This window comes from Drosophila mojavensis, unplaced genomic scaffold (genome assembly GCF_018153725.1).
Source record: "Drosophila mojavensis isolate 15081-1352.22 unplaced genomic scaffold, ASM1815372v1 contig_16, whole genome shotgun sequence".
In the NCBI taxonomy this organism is placed as follows: Eukaryota; Metazoa; Arthropoda; class Insecta; order Diptera; family Drosophilidae; genus Drosophila; species Drosophila mojavensis.
Window position 1 is genome coordinate 8,742,323 of NW_025318693.1, and position 18,471 is coordinate 8,760,793.

The 18,471-nt window shown below is 37.2% G+C and overlaps 4 protein-coding genes across 4 annotated transcripts; 3 read left to right on the top strand and 1 right to left on the bottom strand.

The window, feature by feature from the left end:
- Position 1: 1 nt before the first annotated feature.
- Positions 2-1,180, bottom strand: LOC6572960 (circadian clock-controlled protein daywake). The gene is made up of 4 exons (XM_001999027.3): positions 1,001-1,180; positions 693-939; positions 460-593; positions 2-401 (listed from the first exon to the last, which is right to left on the bottom strand). The coding sequence occupies exons 1-4, from the start codon at positions 1,092-1,094 to the stop codon at positions 91-93; spliced, it is 786 nt and encodes a 261-aa protein (XP_001999063.1). The 5' UTR covers positions 1,095-1,180; the 3' UTR covers positions 2-90.
- A 1,092-nt stretch (positions 1,181-2,272) lies between these two features.
- On the top strand, positions 2,273-4,290 carry LOC6572959 (circadian clock-controlled protein daywake). Its single transcript, XM_032733583.2, has 5 exons — positions 2,273-2,612; positions 2,683-2,775; positions 3,100-3,253; positions 3,317-3,456; positions 3,517-4,290. Exons 1-5 carry the CDS (start codon positions 2,519-2,521, stop codon positions 3,825-3,827), a joined length of 792 nt encoding a protein of 263 aa, XP_032589474.1. The 5' UTR covers positions 2,273-2,518; the 3' UTR covers positions 3,828-4,290.
- A 1,235-nt stretch (positions 4,291-5,525) lies between these two features.
- Positions 5,526-7,824, top strand: LOC6572958 (extensin). The gene is made up of 2 exons (XM_001999025.4): positions 5,526-5,641; positions 6,863-7,824. The coding sequence occupies exons 1-2, from the start codon at positions 5,630-5,632 to the stop codon at positions 7,574-7,576; spliced, it is 726 nt and encodes a 241-aa protein (XP_001999061.2). The 5' UTR covers positions 5,526-5,629; the 3' UTR covers positions 7,577-7,824.
- Positions 7,825-12,892: 5,068 nt separating this feature from the next.
- LOC6572957 (trithorax group protein osa) lies at positions 12,893-17,892 on the top strand. The gene is made up of 4 exons (XM_001999024.4): positions 12,893-13,207; positions 15,846-16,006; positions 16,660-16,933; positions 17,000-17,892. Exons 1-4 carry the CDS (start codon positions 13,199-13,201, stop codon positions 17,603-17,605), a joined length of 1,050 nt encoding a protein of 349 aa, XP_001999060.1. The 5' UTR covers positions 12,893-13,198; the 3' UTR covers positions 17,606-17,892.
- The last annotated feature ends 579 nt before the right edge of the window (positions 17,893-18,471 follow it).

An 18,471-nucleotide genomic window follows, 5' to 3' on the forward strand; every position in this document is an offset into this window, starting at 1 on the left:
CTAAGATTTGATCATATTCACGTTAATATTTATTCAGAGAATATATTTTACCTTTCACCATCAAAATTTGACAATATTTGCATCTATGAATTAATGAAAATTTTGTATAAAGTAGGTGGCCGGAACATAGCCAAATATCTTCTTCGTACGATCCAGTATAATCGCATCTAAGGTCTGTTGAATTGTTGGTTGAAGCATTTGGTAGAGTTCACGCCAATTCTCATTAAATATCGTATGGGCTGCATCACTCAGCTCGGGATTGTTGGGGAATAGATTGTTAAGTTTAATGTTGAAATTGCCGATCGATGTTAACGAGATTTTCACACGTTGCACATCGGCGAAATATCCTACATCAGAGCTGCGCGGCTTGACAGCCAATTCCATGCTAATGGCCAAATTTTCTGAAATTGAATATAGCACGATTTCAGTTCATTAGCTCTATGTATTTACGTAATTTACCTAGCTCGAAGTGACCGTTGCCATGGCCATTCAGAGGTAGGGCCAACACTTGACCCTTCACCTTGTAGTCAAAATCAAAACGCAATTTGGGCAGAAATAACAGACCTGCAGCAACATGCTTAGAGGGATTGTAGCTAAAAAGGCACAAATAATTGCATTAGTGATTATAAATTCTACATATATTATGTTACAGGGTATATTTTTTTAGATTGAGTTAATTTCTGATTGCCCACCTGGCTTCTTTCACGGTCAGCAGTCGTGCGCCTTTGATATAAACATTCTGCATATCCGCATTCAGCGAAATGGCGCTGTTTGTGTTCTGTGAGAATTTGATACGCTTCACGAGTAGTGGATCAAAGGAGCCCACTGCATTTGTGCCGGGTAAACCATTCCTCCACTCGACGAACATGTTCTGCATATTGCTGGACAGACATTTGCTAAACTGCGGATCCTCCAGGACGCAAGGCGTTAAATAACTGGCTAGATGGATCCGAAAACAAAATTTGAGTAAGTTCTTAATATTCTAGTTGTTGTTACTTACGTTTCTCGGCCAGATAATTGGAGGCTTTAGTCACAGCTATCAACATGGATATAGCCAAAAGGAAGAAACCATTAAAATTGTTTACTTTGTACATTTTTAAATTAAGATGCAGTGCAAATGCAAGCACAAAGAAAATATTGTTAGCTTAGCTTGAAAGCGACGAATGTTCTGATATTAAGGGAGTGCAGTCATTATATCTTATACTCCAAATGAAATTCAGAAATCCAGAATTATATATATATATATATATATATATATATATATAAATTTATATATTATTATTTTATTGTTTTCTTTCTCAAATTCACAGTTTTGGTTTAATTGACTTCAAAAATAAACGAGTTCTGTGGCGTTAGACTTGTCTGCATCATACAGGGTGATCTTGCCATATGAGCATTTAATAACAACATTTGCAATAACATCTATCTCCTCTTTCGCACCTACTGTTGACATCTTTTTCGCTCATATTTAAATTAGCTGCGAGTGCACTCAACGACCTTGACCTTTTAATCGGTTTTTATGTTGAACTAAGATGCAATGCAATGAAATGTATTTCAATTGACGTAAGCAATTTGTATCAATGCATTCAATACCCTACCAATTTTATAGCAAGATAGACTCAGCCAAACCAGAATTCATGACATTGTTTTTACACAGCCTATTTTAAATTTCTTATTAATTTATTCTAATTTAAAAATTAATTTTTGATATACATTTACCGCTTTAGCTTACGGCGGAGCCCATATATTTTGAACGAATAAAGACAGAAAAATATTTAATTTGTGCTTCTATTGATTGATATTTATTATAATTGATTTAATCATATACATTTAAAAGGTAATCCAAAAATTCTCTGCAAATATTGGAATTTTTAAAAATTTATTTATTTTTTTATAAAACATTAAAAAAAATTGTTGAAGTCTTCATAACAGAGACTTATTTGTTTATTTACATTTCTAAAATTCCCATACATAAATACAAAAATATATTTAAAGACTAGCTGAGATATATCTAATATATATTTTTAGTCTTAATAAAATTTAATGAGTTTTCATTTATATAAAATAGTTGCAGTTATTCAAACAACCTATATAGCTTTCTATTCAAGTTACTATACTCTGGAAATAATACATATTTATAGTAAGAGTGTGTCACATTATAATTTTAGTCTGGAGGAAGCCATTTGAATCAGTTGCTTATCTATTTTATGATTAATATTTATACATTTACTTACGATAATTTGACTAATTTTATTCATGTTTTTCTTAGCTTGAGCTATTCAAAATAAATTACACGATGTTTGTGTGTAAAAAGGTTTTGATATTCTCTGTCTCTCTCGCATATATTGTAAATGATTGACGATGCCACTCAGATCAAGGTCTGCGGCTGCGGGGCTAATAAACCCTCGCTTTTCATACAACATAATACATATACTAAAGTCGCACCGATCGAAAAGCTCATTTTGCATTTTTTTGTTGATCGCCAGTCCACGGTGAGCGGCCAACTGAAGCGGTAGCAATGCAGCTCCATCTGATAGTTGTCTTCTATTTGGCACTTGTTGCACCACTGAAATTTGTTGTGGTGCAAGCGCAAAAGCTTTTGCCTGAACCACGTTTGTATTACTATAGCAAATGATTTTCTTTTGGACTCAATTTTGATTTCATTTTCGACTTGTCTTTTAGCCACATTTATAAAGCCTTGCGCACTGAAGGATAGCCAGAGTAACGACTGCTTGGCTAGGAATATTGAAAACATCTTTCAACACTGGCGGAATGGTGAGTGTGTGTATATGCTGTAAATTCATATATGATTTACATATAATTTGTGTATTAATATGCAGCGAATTTCGTTATATATACATATTTCCATAAGTTTTCTAACACAAAAACTGTTTCTATATACATATATACAAATACAAAAGGCATAATTTCCACATTATTTGTAATTAAATTTATCTTGTTTCTACCACTACAATTTTCATTATAATACAATATATCATATACGTTTTCCAACGCTCTAAAATATTTATGCAGGACTTGCAAATTCAAATAGGATTTTGATATATTTTCCAACATTAACCACTTTCTGTCTATATACAGGCGTGCCGGGCCTCAGCGGTGTTGGCTCTCTGGATCCATTTCGGGTGAATCGCTTGCGCATTGCCCAACGAGTGCCACCAAATGTGGATGTGCGTGTGGAGTTGCGAAATATGACCACAGTGGGTCTCAGCCAGGCCAAGATACTGAACAGCACGTAAGTAGCGAACGTTGGGTAATGGACAATTCAGTTGTGTATAAAAAACAATCCTGTTTGTAGAACGTTGTACAACACTGGTCACTATAATCTTGGCTTTCATGTGCATCTAACACAAATCAATTTGACGAGCAAATACAAGCTCAAAGGGCATGTACTCCTACTCAATCTTAATAGCACCGGCATTTTGACCTCCGAGTTGGGTTAGTATATCCCATGTTTGTATGAAAAGCAGTTAAGTAAACTATGTATTTGCTTTTCAGACAATCTGGAGTTCTATGTGGCACTCAGAATGCAGCCACAGCAGGCAGAGGGCATCACATTCATGAATGTGAACGCAATTAAGACGGATATCGCACGCATCGACAACATTCGCATTAATCTAACAAATCTATTTAATGGCAACAAGGAACTGGAACGTAGTGCCAACGAGATCTTCAATGAGAATTGGCGCGTTCTGTTTGAAATCTTACGTCCCGTGCTGACCCAAACTTTTGACAGTGTTCTGGAGGATCGATTTACTAAAGTATTTCGTTATTTGCCAGCCAAGTATTTGTTCAAGGACGTTGAATAATTATTTTAAGCTCATTTAAAAAAAGTCGATTTGCCCAAAGTACATTAGCATAGAAAAACACTTAAATCTGGCTCTAAAGCTCACAAATACGAGAGACAAATATTAAGTATACGCCTCACAAATAAAATAGCTCTTAAACATAAATTATCAGCTTTATTCAAAAAAATACAAAATAGTGACTTGAAAATACCCTATAATGCATATGGGGGTATATATCCATAACATGCTTGCTTTCTTAGCTTGCTTATGTAGAATTACATATATACCTCTATGATATATTGATGAATTATCTTTACTATAGCTAAGTCGCTTAAAGCATATCTGGTTGTACATCCATAAGAGGTTTGATAGAGTGTAATAGCTAGAGAGTTGAAACTTTAAATATTTGTTACAACTTATTAACTTTTTCTAGTTATTGATTGTCAATAATATTCGAGAAATATAAAAGCGAAAACTTACTTTTTTGAACACATAAATTATAGATATTCCCTCCATCCGTTTGCTAAATTTGAATGGTACTGATTTTTACTTTGTCGTATATACGCATATGGATGTTCTTATCGAGCTCTGCTACGTATTATTGAGAAGAATAACTAGAATATAAGTTATTCAAGAATTGATAAAGCTTAGACCGAAAACTGCGCAATAAGTGCTCGCTTATGTGTGTGTGTATTGCTTGTTTTGTATGTGGAAACTTAGAATGACTGGAATAGCAACTCTTGGCAGACTGCAGGGTAGCTCTTAGTCAGGCATTTCCGACTATAGAACTCTTAAGTGTTTTAACAAACTTGACACCAATGAGTAATCGCTAGGTAGAGTAGAATATTTGTACAGGGTATATACATACTATACACAAGTATATACATACATACATATAGTTAAACAAGTTTCTTATAAACAGCTGTTTGAATAAACTCGGCCATTGTATGTTACCCTATCGCACAGCACACATCCCAGGTTACAGGGTATACTATTTTGTATACACAATTTGCATTTCTCTGTTGCCCTGCCAGCAACCAGTTTTGTGGCTATTGCAAACCAACTTGACTAGGTCAGTTGGCTCTTTCATTTCGATTCGCTTTTGGCTAGTTGCGAAAAAAGCCCAAAGAAATGGCTAACAGAAAGAGCAGAGCAAACGTTTTGGTTTTTATTATTAGTTATTCATCTCGCTAAATGGCCAATCGGCATGTTGTCCAGGCAAATGCTTTGCATAACTCGCATTGCTAGACTTCTGAGTCGAGTGTTGCTCCAGAAAGCTTCCGCATGCAATGCCCTAGGAGGACGGGCGCTGTGCGGGGTGTGCTCATTGCATATGCGTGTGCGCGGGCTGGCAGCATAAATTGTTGACGCTAAGAATTTTGTTTTGACTTTAATAACCTGATTGCCGATAGCGTTCTCCAAGGGGTACAGCTGGGGTGTTCGGGTGCTGTCTCTATTGGGGCATTCCATAAGCACTCGATTCTCGGCTCGGGGCACTGGCTTCGTATGTATGTAATTGTATGTATGTATATAAAACGCGCAGCTGATCGCTGCCCACCTGTGCCAATGTAGTAATTGAGTCTCGCTCGACTTCGGCTCGACAGTTTTACTTGAAATTTACTTATTTAGCTTTTATTATATTTTGTTGTTGTTGCTCTTGTTGTTGTTGCTGTTGTGCTCAGTGCTCGATTTGTGGTATAAAAGCGTTGCACGCCCTGATTTTCTTTTGAGTTGTCGTTTCGTTGCGCAGAGTCTCGAGTCACGAGTCGCACTTAAGCAAATTTAAGCCCAGACGTGAGATTGGTGAAAACGAAACAGAAAAAATGCTGAAACTGGTGAGCAAAACAAATGACAGAAAGAAAAGTGAAGCGCGAATATAGACGAAATGCATTTAGAATATAATCCAGCAATTGACAATTGTCAACCGGTTTCAACAAATAGTGTTTAAAGTTTATTTTGAGCTGAGTTCTCTAAATATTTATACAATTACATATGTATATATACATTCAAACATGTATGTAAATTAACCGACAGCAACGTCCTTGATAAGCTGTTAATGGAATGCAGTCAACTGCAGCTAACTATAGCTAATTAGCTACTAAATGTTAATCAATATAAGCCAATTGGAAATATAATTATGCAATAAAAAAGACTTTCCATTTGTTTGCCAATGCGTAGTTGAGCAATACAAACTGAGTTGAGTTAAGAGCAAAATACAATTTAACGATTATAATTGGAAAATTTGTAATAGTTATAATTTACAAACATTTAAATTTGAGTTTCGAGTCTGTTAATATCTAATGTTGTCATGTAATTTATACTCAGACTTTATTTTGTTCCAAATATTTATTAATTTGTTTAGTTTGTTAAAATATATATATATATTTAGCAATGTACGGGCAATTCTTTTAATTTATTTATGTATATAAAATAATTTTATTATTATATTAAAGCAATTATTTTGCAAATTCAAATCAATATGTTGCATTAAGATGAATTCATGAATTTTTTATTATTTGCTCCATATGCATATTTTGAATATCTGAATTCTTATACGTATATTTTATTTACCTCTATTATACATGAACTTTGTCTAATGCTTATATTTGCTTAAAAATAAAAATATTTGCTCAATATTCTTCATATATATATTACTGTTCACATATTTAGATTAGGTATTCAAAAATTTCGCTTTCTAAGATTTTAAAAGAAAATTAATTTTTTTTAATTTTTTTTTTTTTAAACTAAGGAATAAAAATACTTTAAAATAAGTTTTTTTTTCAAGTATTTTTATGCCTTTTTTTCTAGAAAAATAAAATTTGTCTTTATAATTTTAGAAAGTGAAATTTTTGAATACCTTATCTAAATATGTGAACAATATTATAACTTATAACATTGTAATTTTAATTTTATTTTTAAATACTTTTTAATAATTAAAATCTGCTGACAATAACTTCTACAATTTGTCAAATATTTTTCCATTTCCCTTAAGTTATCTGAACCTTCTTATATTCTACTAGAAAAATATACTCAATATGATCATTTTCTCTCTTCAGTTTATTGTGCATGGTCTCTTGCTGTTGGCGCTGGCCGCACACATGGCGTATGCGCAATATAAGGATTATACCACGCCCGTGCCCATATTGAAGCAGATCGATAAGCACAATGACGACGGCTCTTATACGTACGGCTATGAGGCGGCCGACAAGAGCTTCAAAATCGAAACAAAGTACCCGAATGGCGAGGTCTACGGCAAATACGGCTATGTGGACGATCAGGGCAAGGTGCGCGAAATCGAGTATGGGGCCAGCAAGCGAGGCTTTGAGCCCGCTGGCAGTCACATCAATGTGCCGCCGCCGACGCTCACGAACAACAATCCGTATCCGCTGGGACCCAATGAAATCGATGATGGCCAGTATCGTGAGGATCCCTCTGTCTACTACAAGGATGAGAAGTACAATCGACCCATTGCCGCCAGCAAGTTTAGCCTGAGCGACTTCGGGCGTGGCCAGCAGCAGCAGCCACAGCAACCGCAATATGCGCCAGCTCCAGCTCCGGCTCGGCCGTACTATAATCCCACACCACAATACTACAGTCCACCTACACCACAGCCGCGCTTCTATCAGCCGCCAGCCCCACAGCCCTACTATGCGCCACAGCAGCCGCAGCAGCGGCCCTACGCTGGACTGCCCGAGCAGCATCATCCGGCATTGCGTAATCTGAACATCTACACGGGCTCCTACAGCATTGACTATACGGGCAGGAAGTAGGTGCGGGACTCTGGGACTATATTTTGTATGTGTGTGAGTGTGTGGCTGCCGAGAGAGAGTTTGCGACTGATGTCTGTGGACAATGTCAATTTTGTTACTGCCAAATAAATCAGTCACTCCCGATGTCAATCTATTTACTATATACTTCATATATATACACAGTTGAATATATATACACACAATATATATTTGTAAATACACATGTGTGCGTATGTTTGTATGCAATAAAGTGCCGAAAAAACCCTCGATGCGATCTGTCTTTGTTTAGCCACAAAGTAATTCAATGAGCTTGGGGTTCCGCTTCAATTGAACTCCAATTGGAGTCCAATCGCAGCCAAATCAAATATTCAGCAATAATCGCAGCGCATTACGTCAACACTTTGGCTTATAAAAAGCGGACGGGCCCAAAGAATGATATAGTAAAAATTGTTACCGATTTAGATACCATTAGAAACGAGGTCTGCTTGTTTGTTGTTGTTATTGTTGTTGTTACTTTTCTGTTGCTTGCGGCTGTTTGCTTGTTTGTTGTTGGAATTTGGTGCACTTATGCAATGGCCCCAAAAACCACTTTCAAATGCACCACGAGCCCAACAACAAGAATAGCAACAACAACAACAACCAGTTGATCGGTCTGTGCTCCACTGGACAAACATCAGCTCCCAAGCTGCGGACAGGCCTCGGGTATACGAGCACATTGTGCAGGGGCGTTTGGCTAGTGTCAGCGTCTGTTGGGGGCTCTGAGCTGCACAGTGGTAGGAGGGCTTGGAACATGAGGTGAAATTTGTTGGTAGAAGTGAATTTAGTTTGGACGATTTACTATGTGAAGTTTGTGATATTTACTGGTAAAGAGGCGTATTGCGTAACCACGTTAGTTGCCTGCTATGGAATGTTTAGAGGGAATGTTTATATATAGCCATCAAATATATAAAATATTTAAATTAATGTAAATCTAAAATTATTACATTTTGTAATTTTGTGTTTTGATAAAATAAGTCTTATCAATCTAAAAATACTAAAAAGTAGTGCATGGCTTTATAGCAAGCAATTATTATACTCTAGACTGTTGACTGTTAGTTCCCCAATATATATAGATTTATATTAGTATTAGTCATTTCAACACATATTCGTTGTTTTATGCAGCAGTATATTATTGTGTTATTTAAATAAATATATTTTTATTATTAATATATTTTCTTTAATTTAAATAGTTACACAGCATTATTTATTAGTATTTAATAAATATATATTTTAATTATTTCTGGTATGTTTGTTACCAAATTTTTTTATTAAGTAAAAATTAGCTTACTGCATGATAATACATAATTTATGTAAATGGTGACTAATTCTTAATTTATTTTTTCGTATAATCTTGCTCCACTGTGCAATTGTATGGGTCATACTTGAAATGTTTTACTGGCAACAACACGAAGAACCAAATGCTAGTTGACTGCACCTATTAAATGCACACACAAACCGTCATATGCTACGGACACACACACACACACACACAAATACACACACTGTAGCACTTTTTATGGCAATGGAATTATTTTTGCACAGCATTTATATAATTTTGTCGAGCAAAATGTTGCTGTTGCAATTGTTGTTGTAGTTGCGGCTGTCGCTGCTGCCATGAAAGTGAAACTTGTCTGGGCGCTGTCAGGGCGTTGCCATGCCTCAAGAATTTCCTGCACAGCATTGAGTGGTATTTCAGTGTGTTATTTATTCTTATTTTTGCTTCTTATTCGTATTATGAGCACAGATTCTGGACAGCTCAAAGCGGCGGCAGCAGAAAAACAGCAGCTGGTAGACGTGAGTGCAAGGCGAACAGTCGTAATAAGGCTTGAACTCTGTGGAAAAGCTTAACATGGAAAACATTAAATAGGGGCTTATATGTTGCTGCAATAATGCGAATGTTTAGCGAAAATATGTATTTTAAAGTATTTGCCATTTGAGAGTTACATTAACTAGAGGATTAAAATGCAATCAGCATTAATTTTTGCATTACGAACAGAATTATATAGAAACAGTTTTCTGTTTAAATTTGTTTTAGCTTTAAAATTTTATTTCTACAGATTTTATACTAAATAAATAATGAATGCAATTTCCTTAAAGAAAACTGCTATTTAGCTGGAAACATATTCATTAATTCAGGTAATTTTTAATAAAAATATTTAATAAAATATTTTAAGCAATTTCCATTTTAGCTAGAAATTTATTTTAAAAATTTTGACTTAGGATCTCATTTTAATTATCTAAAATTTTACAAAATTTCTGTTAAGTGCTCGAAAAGTCTGGGAGACTTGAAGTCTCCTGAGTCGAAGTCGTCGCATAAATAGAATTCCAATGACTCCTCTGCATGTTAATGGCAAATAATTACCTGTTTATGCTTCAAAGATTGCCCGCACACATATAACTGTAATTACGTCTGCGTATCCGTTATAGCATACTCACATACGTATCTTATGGAATTCGAATGACCTTGAAGCGTGCGTAGACATGCGTCCAAGTTCAGGTGCAAATGCCGAGCTTGAGACTACCTAGCTCCATCCCTGTTCCACTCATAGAAAGACCTGGCATGGCTGACCACAAAACCAGTCCTGAGACCTGGCTTTCAAAAGTAAAACTTAATACGCACAGTATCAGAATAATTGAGGCAACAACTGCGTCATGGGTCAGACTCGAGAGTTGTTTTTGTTTTTGTTTTTGTTTTTTTTTTTTGTGGTTTGGTTTCCTAGTTCATTGGGCGTTGCAATCCCGCCAACAAGTTTAACTAACCCAAGGCATGCTATAGCTATATATTACACACACACACATATATATAAACATATGTATCTTGTAGCTGCAACAATAACGGTGACTCGCTCTGTCATTACAAGTAATGCCAACGCAACGACAAGGCCATGCCCAATGCCTATGTGTGTGTGTGTGTGCGTGTGTGTTACCTGCACATTTGCTTGCGCTGAGCAGCTTTCAATTCTGTTAGCTATTTGGTCTGGACTTTGCAAATAACTTGTCTCTGCACTGCGCCCCCTTCAAGCCAACTTTGCGCTTATTAACATGCAATATAATGCGACAGAGGCAAAGGTAACGGCAATGCTCGCATTACGCATACGCACAGTTGCCAAACAACAGGCCAGAGACGCCCAATCAATTTGTGGGCGATTAATGAGGCAATCGACTATATTTGCTAAACATAGGAAGCGATATGCTAGCTGAGCATACATTAATAACAAGTTTAGCTGTAGACTTTACTCAGGTGTTGAGCAGATTGCAATAATTAATTTAATTGATAAAATTGAATAGGAGATGTGGGATCGCTAAAAAATAGTAATAATTTCTAATTCACTGAGCTTGTTTATAACCTGGAAGAAAAGTATATTCAATAATAAGTTAAAAAATGTATACTTTTTTCTTTTTCAAACGATCCGACAATAATTCTAAAGAAAATAACGAAAAATATTTCAATTTAAATAATTTCAATAATAATTTCAAAATTTGTAATTCCAAATCGGAATAAGATTTTAATATATAATAATACAATATATTTAGATTGAAATTGATTATGGATATAATCAATCATATATTTTGTTTTATTTTCGACCTAAATCTGTTTAACGATATCACTTTAAATTCAATTGGAATACTTCAACTTAATTAGCTCTAATTAAAATCACATTAAATTGCTTTTACCATCTTATAAACAAATACACTCTAAGCTAATTAGTATTTATAGCTAACTGGTTTTACGACAACTCCAGCTCCCATTTATGTTAATGATAGATACTTTTTCAATTGCTCAACCTGAGCTATATTTATGGCATTATGTACTCCGCTTAACTCAAAATCATTTCATATTGTTCGCTCGTTCCCAAACTCATTCACTCATTTTTTTTTTTTTTCATTTTACCCATTCATTAGCTGTGCTGCCTGTCGATTTGGTTAATTTTTCACATTTCTGTTGATTAATTGTATCAAAATTTATTTTGTTTTTGTTGTGGGCGTTGCGGGTGTTTCGGGTGTGTTTTTATAGCGTGTGAGCTTCATTTTTTTTGAGAGGTGTTTGGAATTGTTTGTGAAGGCAATGTATAAAAATTGTTGGCTAAGTGAACTCGTGTGATCGGCTTTCTAGGGTTATGATAAATTATATTAAATATGAGACCTAAAAAATTTATCTATTAAATGATACAAATAATATTAACCCAAATACTTACGATTAAGTTGAAAAATAGTTGAAGATAATATATAAAATATTTAATAGAGTTGAAAATATTTTAACAAGATTTACCATAATATTATTTGGCTTTCATAATATTTGGTTTTTGTTTACCTAAGTATGATAGAAGCTGACTGCTTGAAATATTTTAATCAAATATATTTTAATTCTTCAGTGTTTGCTAATGGCTTAACAGTGTTAAGTAATGTAATCAGCTTTATTTTTTCCGGTTTTTAATGTGCCGGATCCAATTGGAAACCAGAATAGTTCTGTATTGTCAAAGTGCATACGCCTAGTTCATTAAAAAGCCGACTTTATGTCCTCTCTCTATCTACCGCTCTCTGTCTCACTCTCTCTTTGTTTCGCTCTTGTTGACTGAGTCACTCTCGGTCCCGGCCTCTCTCTGTCTTGGCTATAAATTTAAAAATAATGTTACTTAAAATACTTTTGAAGGCTTGGAGAGACATGAGTGCCAAATAAAAAATTGCATACAGAATATTTAAATAATATAGAATTTTAATATATATAGATAAAGAACCCATAGAGATCAATATACCACAATATTTTGTAAAGCTTAAGACAAAAACTGCAAACCTGACTTGAAAAGCTTTTCTGCATTGAGCTTAAGCTTAAGCACATTAAAAAGTTTAGACAGAACTATTTAATTACATTAGAGCATTTGTATTCCTGGGATTTCAGTAATTAACTTATCATACAATCAAAATTGTTTATAATCCTAGATCAGTTTATGCATAACTGATCTAAAACACAAACTCAAGCAATGCCTATCGCACCGCCAACCACTTCTTGGCCTTACCTGTTATTTGCTTATGCAGTGGCTGTGGTGGCGCAGAAAAAGCTCGCTGAAAAGCACAGAGAGAACCGCACAAGAGTCAAACTAGCCCAAGCAGCTCGCTAACTTCGTGAGTATGTGTGTGTGAATGAGTGAGCTGCTGTTGCTATTGTAGTTGGTGTCTGTCCTTTTGCGCATGCGCCGCCGACTCGTTGGTGAAGTTGGTGGTTTTTGTTGGTGTTGGCTGGCGACTGGGTACGGAAAAGGTTTTCCTCGAAGCACGAAGCGCGGTATATAAAGCGAAATACAACAACTTGGGCGGCTCAGTTGCTGTCGGTCTCAAGCAAATGTTGGCGCACCGCTAAACGTGAATAATCTGAAATAGCAGAAAAAAAAGAAATAAATAAAAAAACAAAAAAATTAATACATCAGAAATCAAAAGCTCAACAAAATTTCAAGTTACAGTCCCGGTTCATTAGATCAATTGAAAGTGATTTTTTGTGGTGTCATTGTTGTTGTTTCTGCTGCTTTTGGGGCTGGGTCTTGTGGCAGCGAAGGTCTTTTGCAACAAAAGCCGTTAAGCGATACGAAATAGCTGTGATCAAAGCTGAAAATGAAAGTGGTAGGTTCCAGAGAATGTTGTGCAAATACTAGCAGCAGGCACTGTACTGCAGCCCAGCTGCACCATGCTAGATGCTCGATGCTTGACAAAAGGTTAAAGTTGAGTTTGAATGCGTGACAGCTCAGGCCAGAGCGGGCCAATCAAGTGCATTTGTCTGTCTAACTAGTTACGTCATACTCCCTAGGTGTGTGTGTCTGTGTGTGTGTGTGTACAAATATCGCATAATTTGCTATGCAAATTGAGTCAAACCGTTAATTTTGCCCCGCTAACCAGATAGTGGAGCAATTGCTCGATTTTGTGCACCCAATTTGGTAACTGGATTTTCGATTTCGATTTTCTATGCCCGCTCAAAATGGTATTTGAAGAGAATATTGGGTTTAGAGAATGTTCGTAGTGTTTTGGAATTGCTATTTCGATTCTATACCCGCATGAAATATTTGAGGAGTTGTTCCAACAAATGAATGCTCCTATATACATATGTATGTAGCACATGCATACTTTTCTAAAACCTAAATACCCATTCTACACACTTATACAATAGAAATCTGCAATATAAATCTATACATAATATAATTTCTTAAAGTTCTTCTCGCAGTCAACTGGAAGCGAGTATTGCCCAGTCGAGTGGACTCGTCTGTTTGCTATTTTGTAGTGTAACACATAATTTATGAGATGTCGACGATGAGTGTCTCGTAATTGCCTGGCATTCTATTGAGAAAAAAATATAGTTGCAGGAACTTTGGTGTAGAAAAAGTTGCGCTAACAAGCGCACTGCCAGCCCCCGCCTCCTCCGTGCTCGAGCGCAAATATCAAAGGCAACTTCGAATGCAGTTCACACGCTGCGATTGGATGCCAGCTTTTTCGGTCAGTTGCTGTCGAAAGAGAGAAAAAAAAAAAAGAATTGGCATCAACTGAAACGTGGTCCGCAGTAGCCACTGCTGTTGCTGCTGCACCATGTAGAGCCCAGTCCCCCTGTCCATGGTCCGTGTTCCATGTCGATGCCAGAGGCAACTTTGCCAACTGAGCGCCAAGGCTATGGCATGTGGAGCTGCAGTGAAAGGTTTGGCCAGACAAAAACGCGTGGACTACTCCAATTGGGAATTCGGTATGGAGCATAGAATGACCATGTGCTATGCAATATCTTGTTAAGGAACAAACAAGCATTGAACCCATCAGCCGTTGGGCGCATTTGCTTGGCCATTGCACTAATTTCGTTAGCCAGCATAAGAGCCACAACCTGTGCGAATTTTGTTCAGCTAAAGCTGTTGCAGACAATAGCAGAAGAAGTAGTCAACTTGAGATACCCTAGAAATTGCTACATGAGCTCGTATGAGCTTTTACACTAACTATTTAATATTAAACTTTTAATATATCCGGTAATCATGTATATTAAAAGTTTAATATTATTGCTACGACTATATTAAGAGATACGATGACTACATTTCCTTTTAAGCTTTTACTCTAATAGAGGAGTTTCAAGTCTTTTTGACAAGTTACAAGTTACTGCACGCTCTTTCAAAATCCCATGTCTACAGGGCATGCTGGCAACTTCAACTAGATGTTAACGAAAAAACTCTTTTTAAGAAATTTTTACAGTCTGAATCAACTTAAATCTATTCTGCAAACTGCATTTCTACAGGTTATTTCATTAATCACTATTAGACTGAGTACAGTAATGTTTATCGTCTTCACAGACCCCTTAAATATTTTAAATATACTTCTACTTACCGTCACATAAGCACTCAACACTTTCTATATACCCAACCTCAACGACTGGTTCTATTACAGGGTATACGAACAGCACAAAATCGCAGTCAAGCGTTCGGTGCGCTTGTCAAGCTGTCGACCGGCTGCCAAGAGCTCAGCCATTGCACCCTCTAGACCCGCTTCTTCCTCCCACCACCACCCTCTTTTTCCCTTCCCTAGCTTCAACTGTTGTAATTTCTTCAGCATTTGCATGGCTGAGATGCATCTGTGAGATACTTGTGCAACATATCTGAGATTGGCATGTGTGGGAAAATTTCTTTCGCATCTTCTACATGGCGCATCGAGTGGAATTCCCGCAGTGGCAAATAATTTTTATGTGCACTCGAATTCATGCAATCAAATGCCAACAATGCGAGTTGTAATCGAAGAAAAAGAAAAAACAAAAAACAAATGAAATGAAAATACACGAATGTATTCATTGGTTTTTCATTACATTTCACCTGTGGATATTCAATTAATTGTCGGCACGGCCATCGCGTGTCGTTTGGGCTTTATGCAACACGTCTGCCTGACTTGGCGTGGCGTGGCTTGGCTTGGCTTGGCTTATGCCACGTCGCCGTATCTGCATGCTGCCATCGGTTCCTGCTTGGCATTGAGGGTGTCCCAGCCACAATGACAAGCGTTCCGATGCGAGCAAAACCTTACTATGTATACATAAATAGACATGTATATGTATTTATGTATACTTATTTGTATATATGAAAAGTGAAAGGTAGCCTGACTTAAGTCTTTTGCAGCTATCATATTCTTTGCCGCCTTTGCACTGTCAAGGTGTACGGGCTACGGCTATGTGCAGTGATATCTGCTTGGTCTGGCAATTAGCAAACTGGTTTTAAATTGCTCTCTCGCATTTTGTTAATCTTTTCTGTAGCTACAACGTTTCCTGTTAATCGGCTGCCTGATTGGCAGTCTGGTCAGCGCCCAGGACTACCAGGATTATCAGCCGAGTGCACCGAGAGCGGCGCCACATAGACTGCACGCACAGGAGGAGACGCGACCCACGCCAGTGCCCATTCTCAAACAGATCAACAAGTAAGTTCCAAATAAGAATATTTGGAGGAATGACAGACTTATTGAGTAAGAGTGTAATTGACAGACTTCCTTATAACAAGTTAAATATACAATTGACTTGGATTGACTGTACTATACTAATTAAATAATTGAAAGCTGAAAGACTGACTGAAAAACTAACTGACTGAGGATTTAGTGATAAAATGATTGATAAGCTTATAGACTAACTGACTGATTGATTGAATCAAATGGTTAGCATTTTTGATTAAAAAACTGAGAAACTGATTAATTTATTGATTGATTGACTGAAAGTGGTTGATTGACTAATTAATTTGCTTACTGACTGATTGATTGAAAACAGAATATTTTTTTGGCGATCCAAAGACCGAAAGACTTCTCAAATGATTGACCGCTGAACATGGGAGCAGGTTGATACAAAGCTGATGATTGAGTAATAATTAACTGACTGACAGATGGCTTAAGTTCAATACAGCCAAGAGCATTGAATGCTTAATTAATCAATCATATGTTAAATAAATCTGACTTTATAATAAATGATTGATGGATTGATTATAATGCACATTTAAATCTTCTTGAAATAGTGAAATTTTAAATTTAGTTTTTTCACATCAATCAACCACAAATTAATGCCCAATACTATCTAACTTTGCCAGGCACAATGAGGATGGCTCGTATACGTACGGCTATGAGGGTGCCGATGGTTCCTTCAAGATCGAAACGAAGCTGGCCACGGGCGAGGTGAAGGGCAAGTATGGCTATGTGGATGCCGATGGCAAAGTGCGCGTCGTGGAATACGGCGCCAATAAGTACGGCTTCCAGCCCTCGGGCGAGGGCATTACGGTAGCGCCACCCACGTTGGTCGACGAGTCCACCAAGGAGGAGCCCGACTACGATGAGGAGCCCGTGCAGCGACCACAGCGGCCCTATGTAAGTACATGTCATCTGCAACAATCAGCCAATTAGGCTAATCTTCGCATTGTTTGCCGCTCACAGCGCGTGCAGCGGCCACAGCAGCAGCATCAGCCACGCCCACAGCCCGCACCACGCCCACAGCCGCAGCCGCAGCCACAATATGTGCAGTATGAAGAGGAGGAGCCGGAGCCACAGCGCCGCGTTCAATATGCACCGCAACCACAGTCGCCGTCAGTGGGTCCAGCTCCGCCACGCCTCCAGGTGCCCGGCGCCCAGCGCACCACAGACGTGCTCTACTCGCCGCTTCAGCGTCCCGCTCGCCCAGAGCCCGATTACACACAGTCGCAGAGCTTCGGCGATGGTCCCTCCAATGTGCGCGTCTCCCGGCCCGTCTATGCCCTGCCGCCCGCCTCGCCGGCGCCCAGCAGCGCACGTGCCCAGGGCTTCCTGGCACCCGCATCTGGCGGCCGGCCACTGCTCGAGCCGGTGCGCTTCGGACCCAGCCAGGGCCCCAGTGCACAACCCGTGCAGCAGCCCCAGCCCCAGCCACAGCGCAGCTACCAGCCGCAGGCCCAGGGACGTGTGGGCGGTGGCGGCGGAAGTCTTCTGGATCAGCTGGCACGCGATTATGCCTTGCCCCAGGGCAATGCACAGCCGTTGCACGACATCACCTTTGGCTACTACTAGAAGTGGACTGAGGATTTGGTATTTGGGGTAGTGAGGCGGCGCTTCAGCCGCTACTTTGAGTCAGGTGCATATAATGATTATTTGATTAGTAAACCCCACACCCACCCCCATCACCACTACCACCACACAGCTGTTCCCAATTCTCTACGCCTGCCTTTACATTTCTGTTCCAACTATTCGCGATTCCTTGCTTCTAGATTGTAGAGTCTTCTTAATCTATATATGTATTTTCCAATCATGAGATTTTATGCTCAAAGTTTTTATAATAAATTAAAGAAGGAAATTAACAACATTTTTATTTAATTTTTGGGGAATGTTTGAGATTTTTCTTTTGGATTCAGATGGTAGCATCTGATATACTCAGATATCCAGTTTTATCCGTATAAAAAAAAAAGTTTTACTTATAAGAGGTTGGAAAAAATATTATTGTTAGTCATTAGTAATTATTATTATTTTTTTTTATATTTTTTTTTTAAATTATAAATCTATTTTCTTAACAAAATAAATTAAAAATGCCCATAAATCATAAAATAAATAAAAATTGTCTGAGAAAAATTTAAAAAAATTAAAAAATGACAATAAAGGTATTTTTTAGTATTTTTCTCAGATGAAAAGTTGCGCATAATTTTAGGATTTGATAACAAATATGAAAAGAAAATTATTGTGAATTTCAAAGTGCTAGCTTGAAAAGTCAAATAAAAATAACATAATTTTAATAATATTTAAAAACACATATACAATATTAATTATATATGAATATACTATTTATAATGTTTTTTTTTTGTATATTTATTTAAGCGCTGAATCTGTACAATGCAAGTTTAGTACCTTAACAACACAATAAATAGAATTATATTTTCTGAAAA

Excerpts from the sequence above, each read along its gene's own strand:
- LOC6572959 (XM_032733583.2), top strand. The coding sequence starts at position 2,519 with ATGCAGCTCCATCTGATAGTTGTCTTCTATTTGGCACTTGTTGCACCA. Across the intron at positions 2,776-3,099 it reads CTTTCAACACTGGCGGAATG|GCGTGCCGGGCCTCAGCGGT; the intron begins GTGAGTGTGTGT and ends GTCTATATACAG. Across the intron at positions 3,254-3,316 it reads GCCAAGATACTGAACAGCAC|AACGTTGTACAACACTGGTC; the intron begins GTAAGTAGCGAA and ends TCCTGTTTGTAG.
- LOC6572960 (XM_001999027.3), bottom strand. The coding sequence starts at position 1,094 with ATGTACAAAGTAAACAATTTTAATGGTTTCTTCCTTTTGGCTATATCC. Across the intron at positions 940-1,000 it reads CAATTATCTGGCCGAGAAAC|CCAGTTATTTAACGCCTTGC; the intron begins GTAAGTAACAAC and ends GGATCCATCTAG. Across the intron at positions 594-692 it reads CTGACCGTGAAAGAAGCCAG|CTACAATCCCTCTAAGCATG; the intron begins GTGGGCAATCAG and ends GTGCCTTTTTAG.
- LOC6572957 (XM_001999024.4), top strand. Across the intron at positions 16,007-16,659 it reads ATTCTCAAACAGATCAACAA|GCACAATGAGGATGGCTCGT; the intron begins GTAAGTTCCAAA and ends TAACTTTGCCAG. Across the intron at positions 16,934-16,999 it reads AGCGACCACAGCGGCCCTAT|CGCGTGCAGCGGCCACAGCA; the intron begins GTAAGTACATGT and ends TGCCGCTCACAG.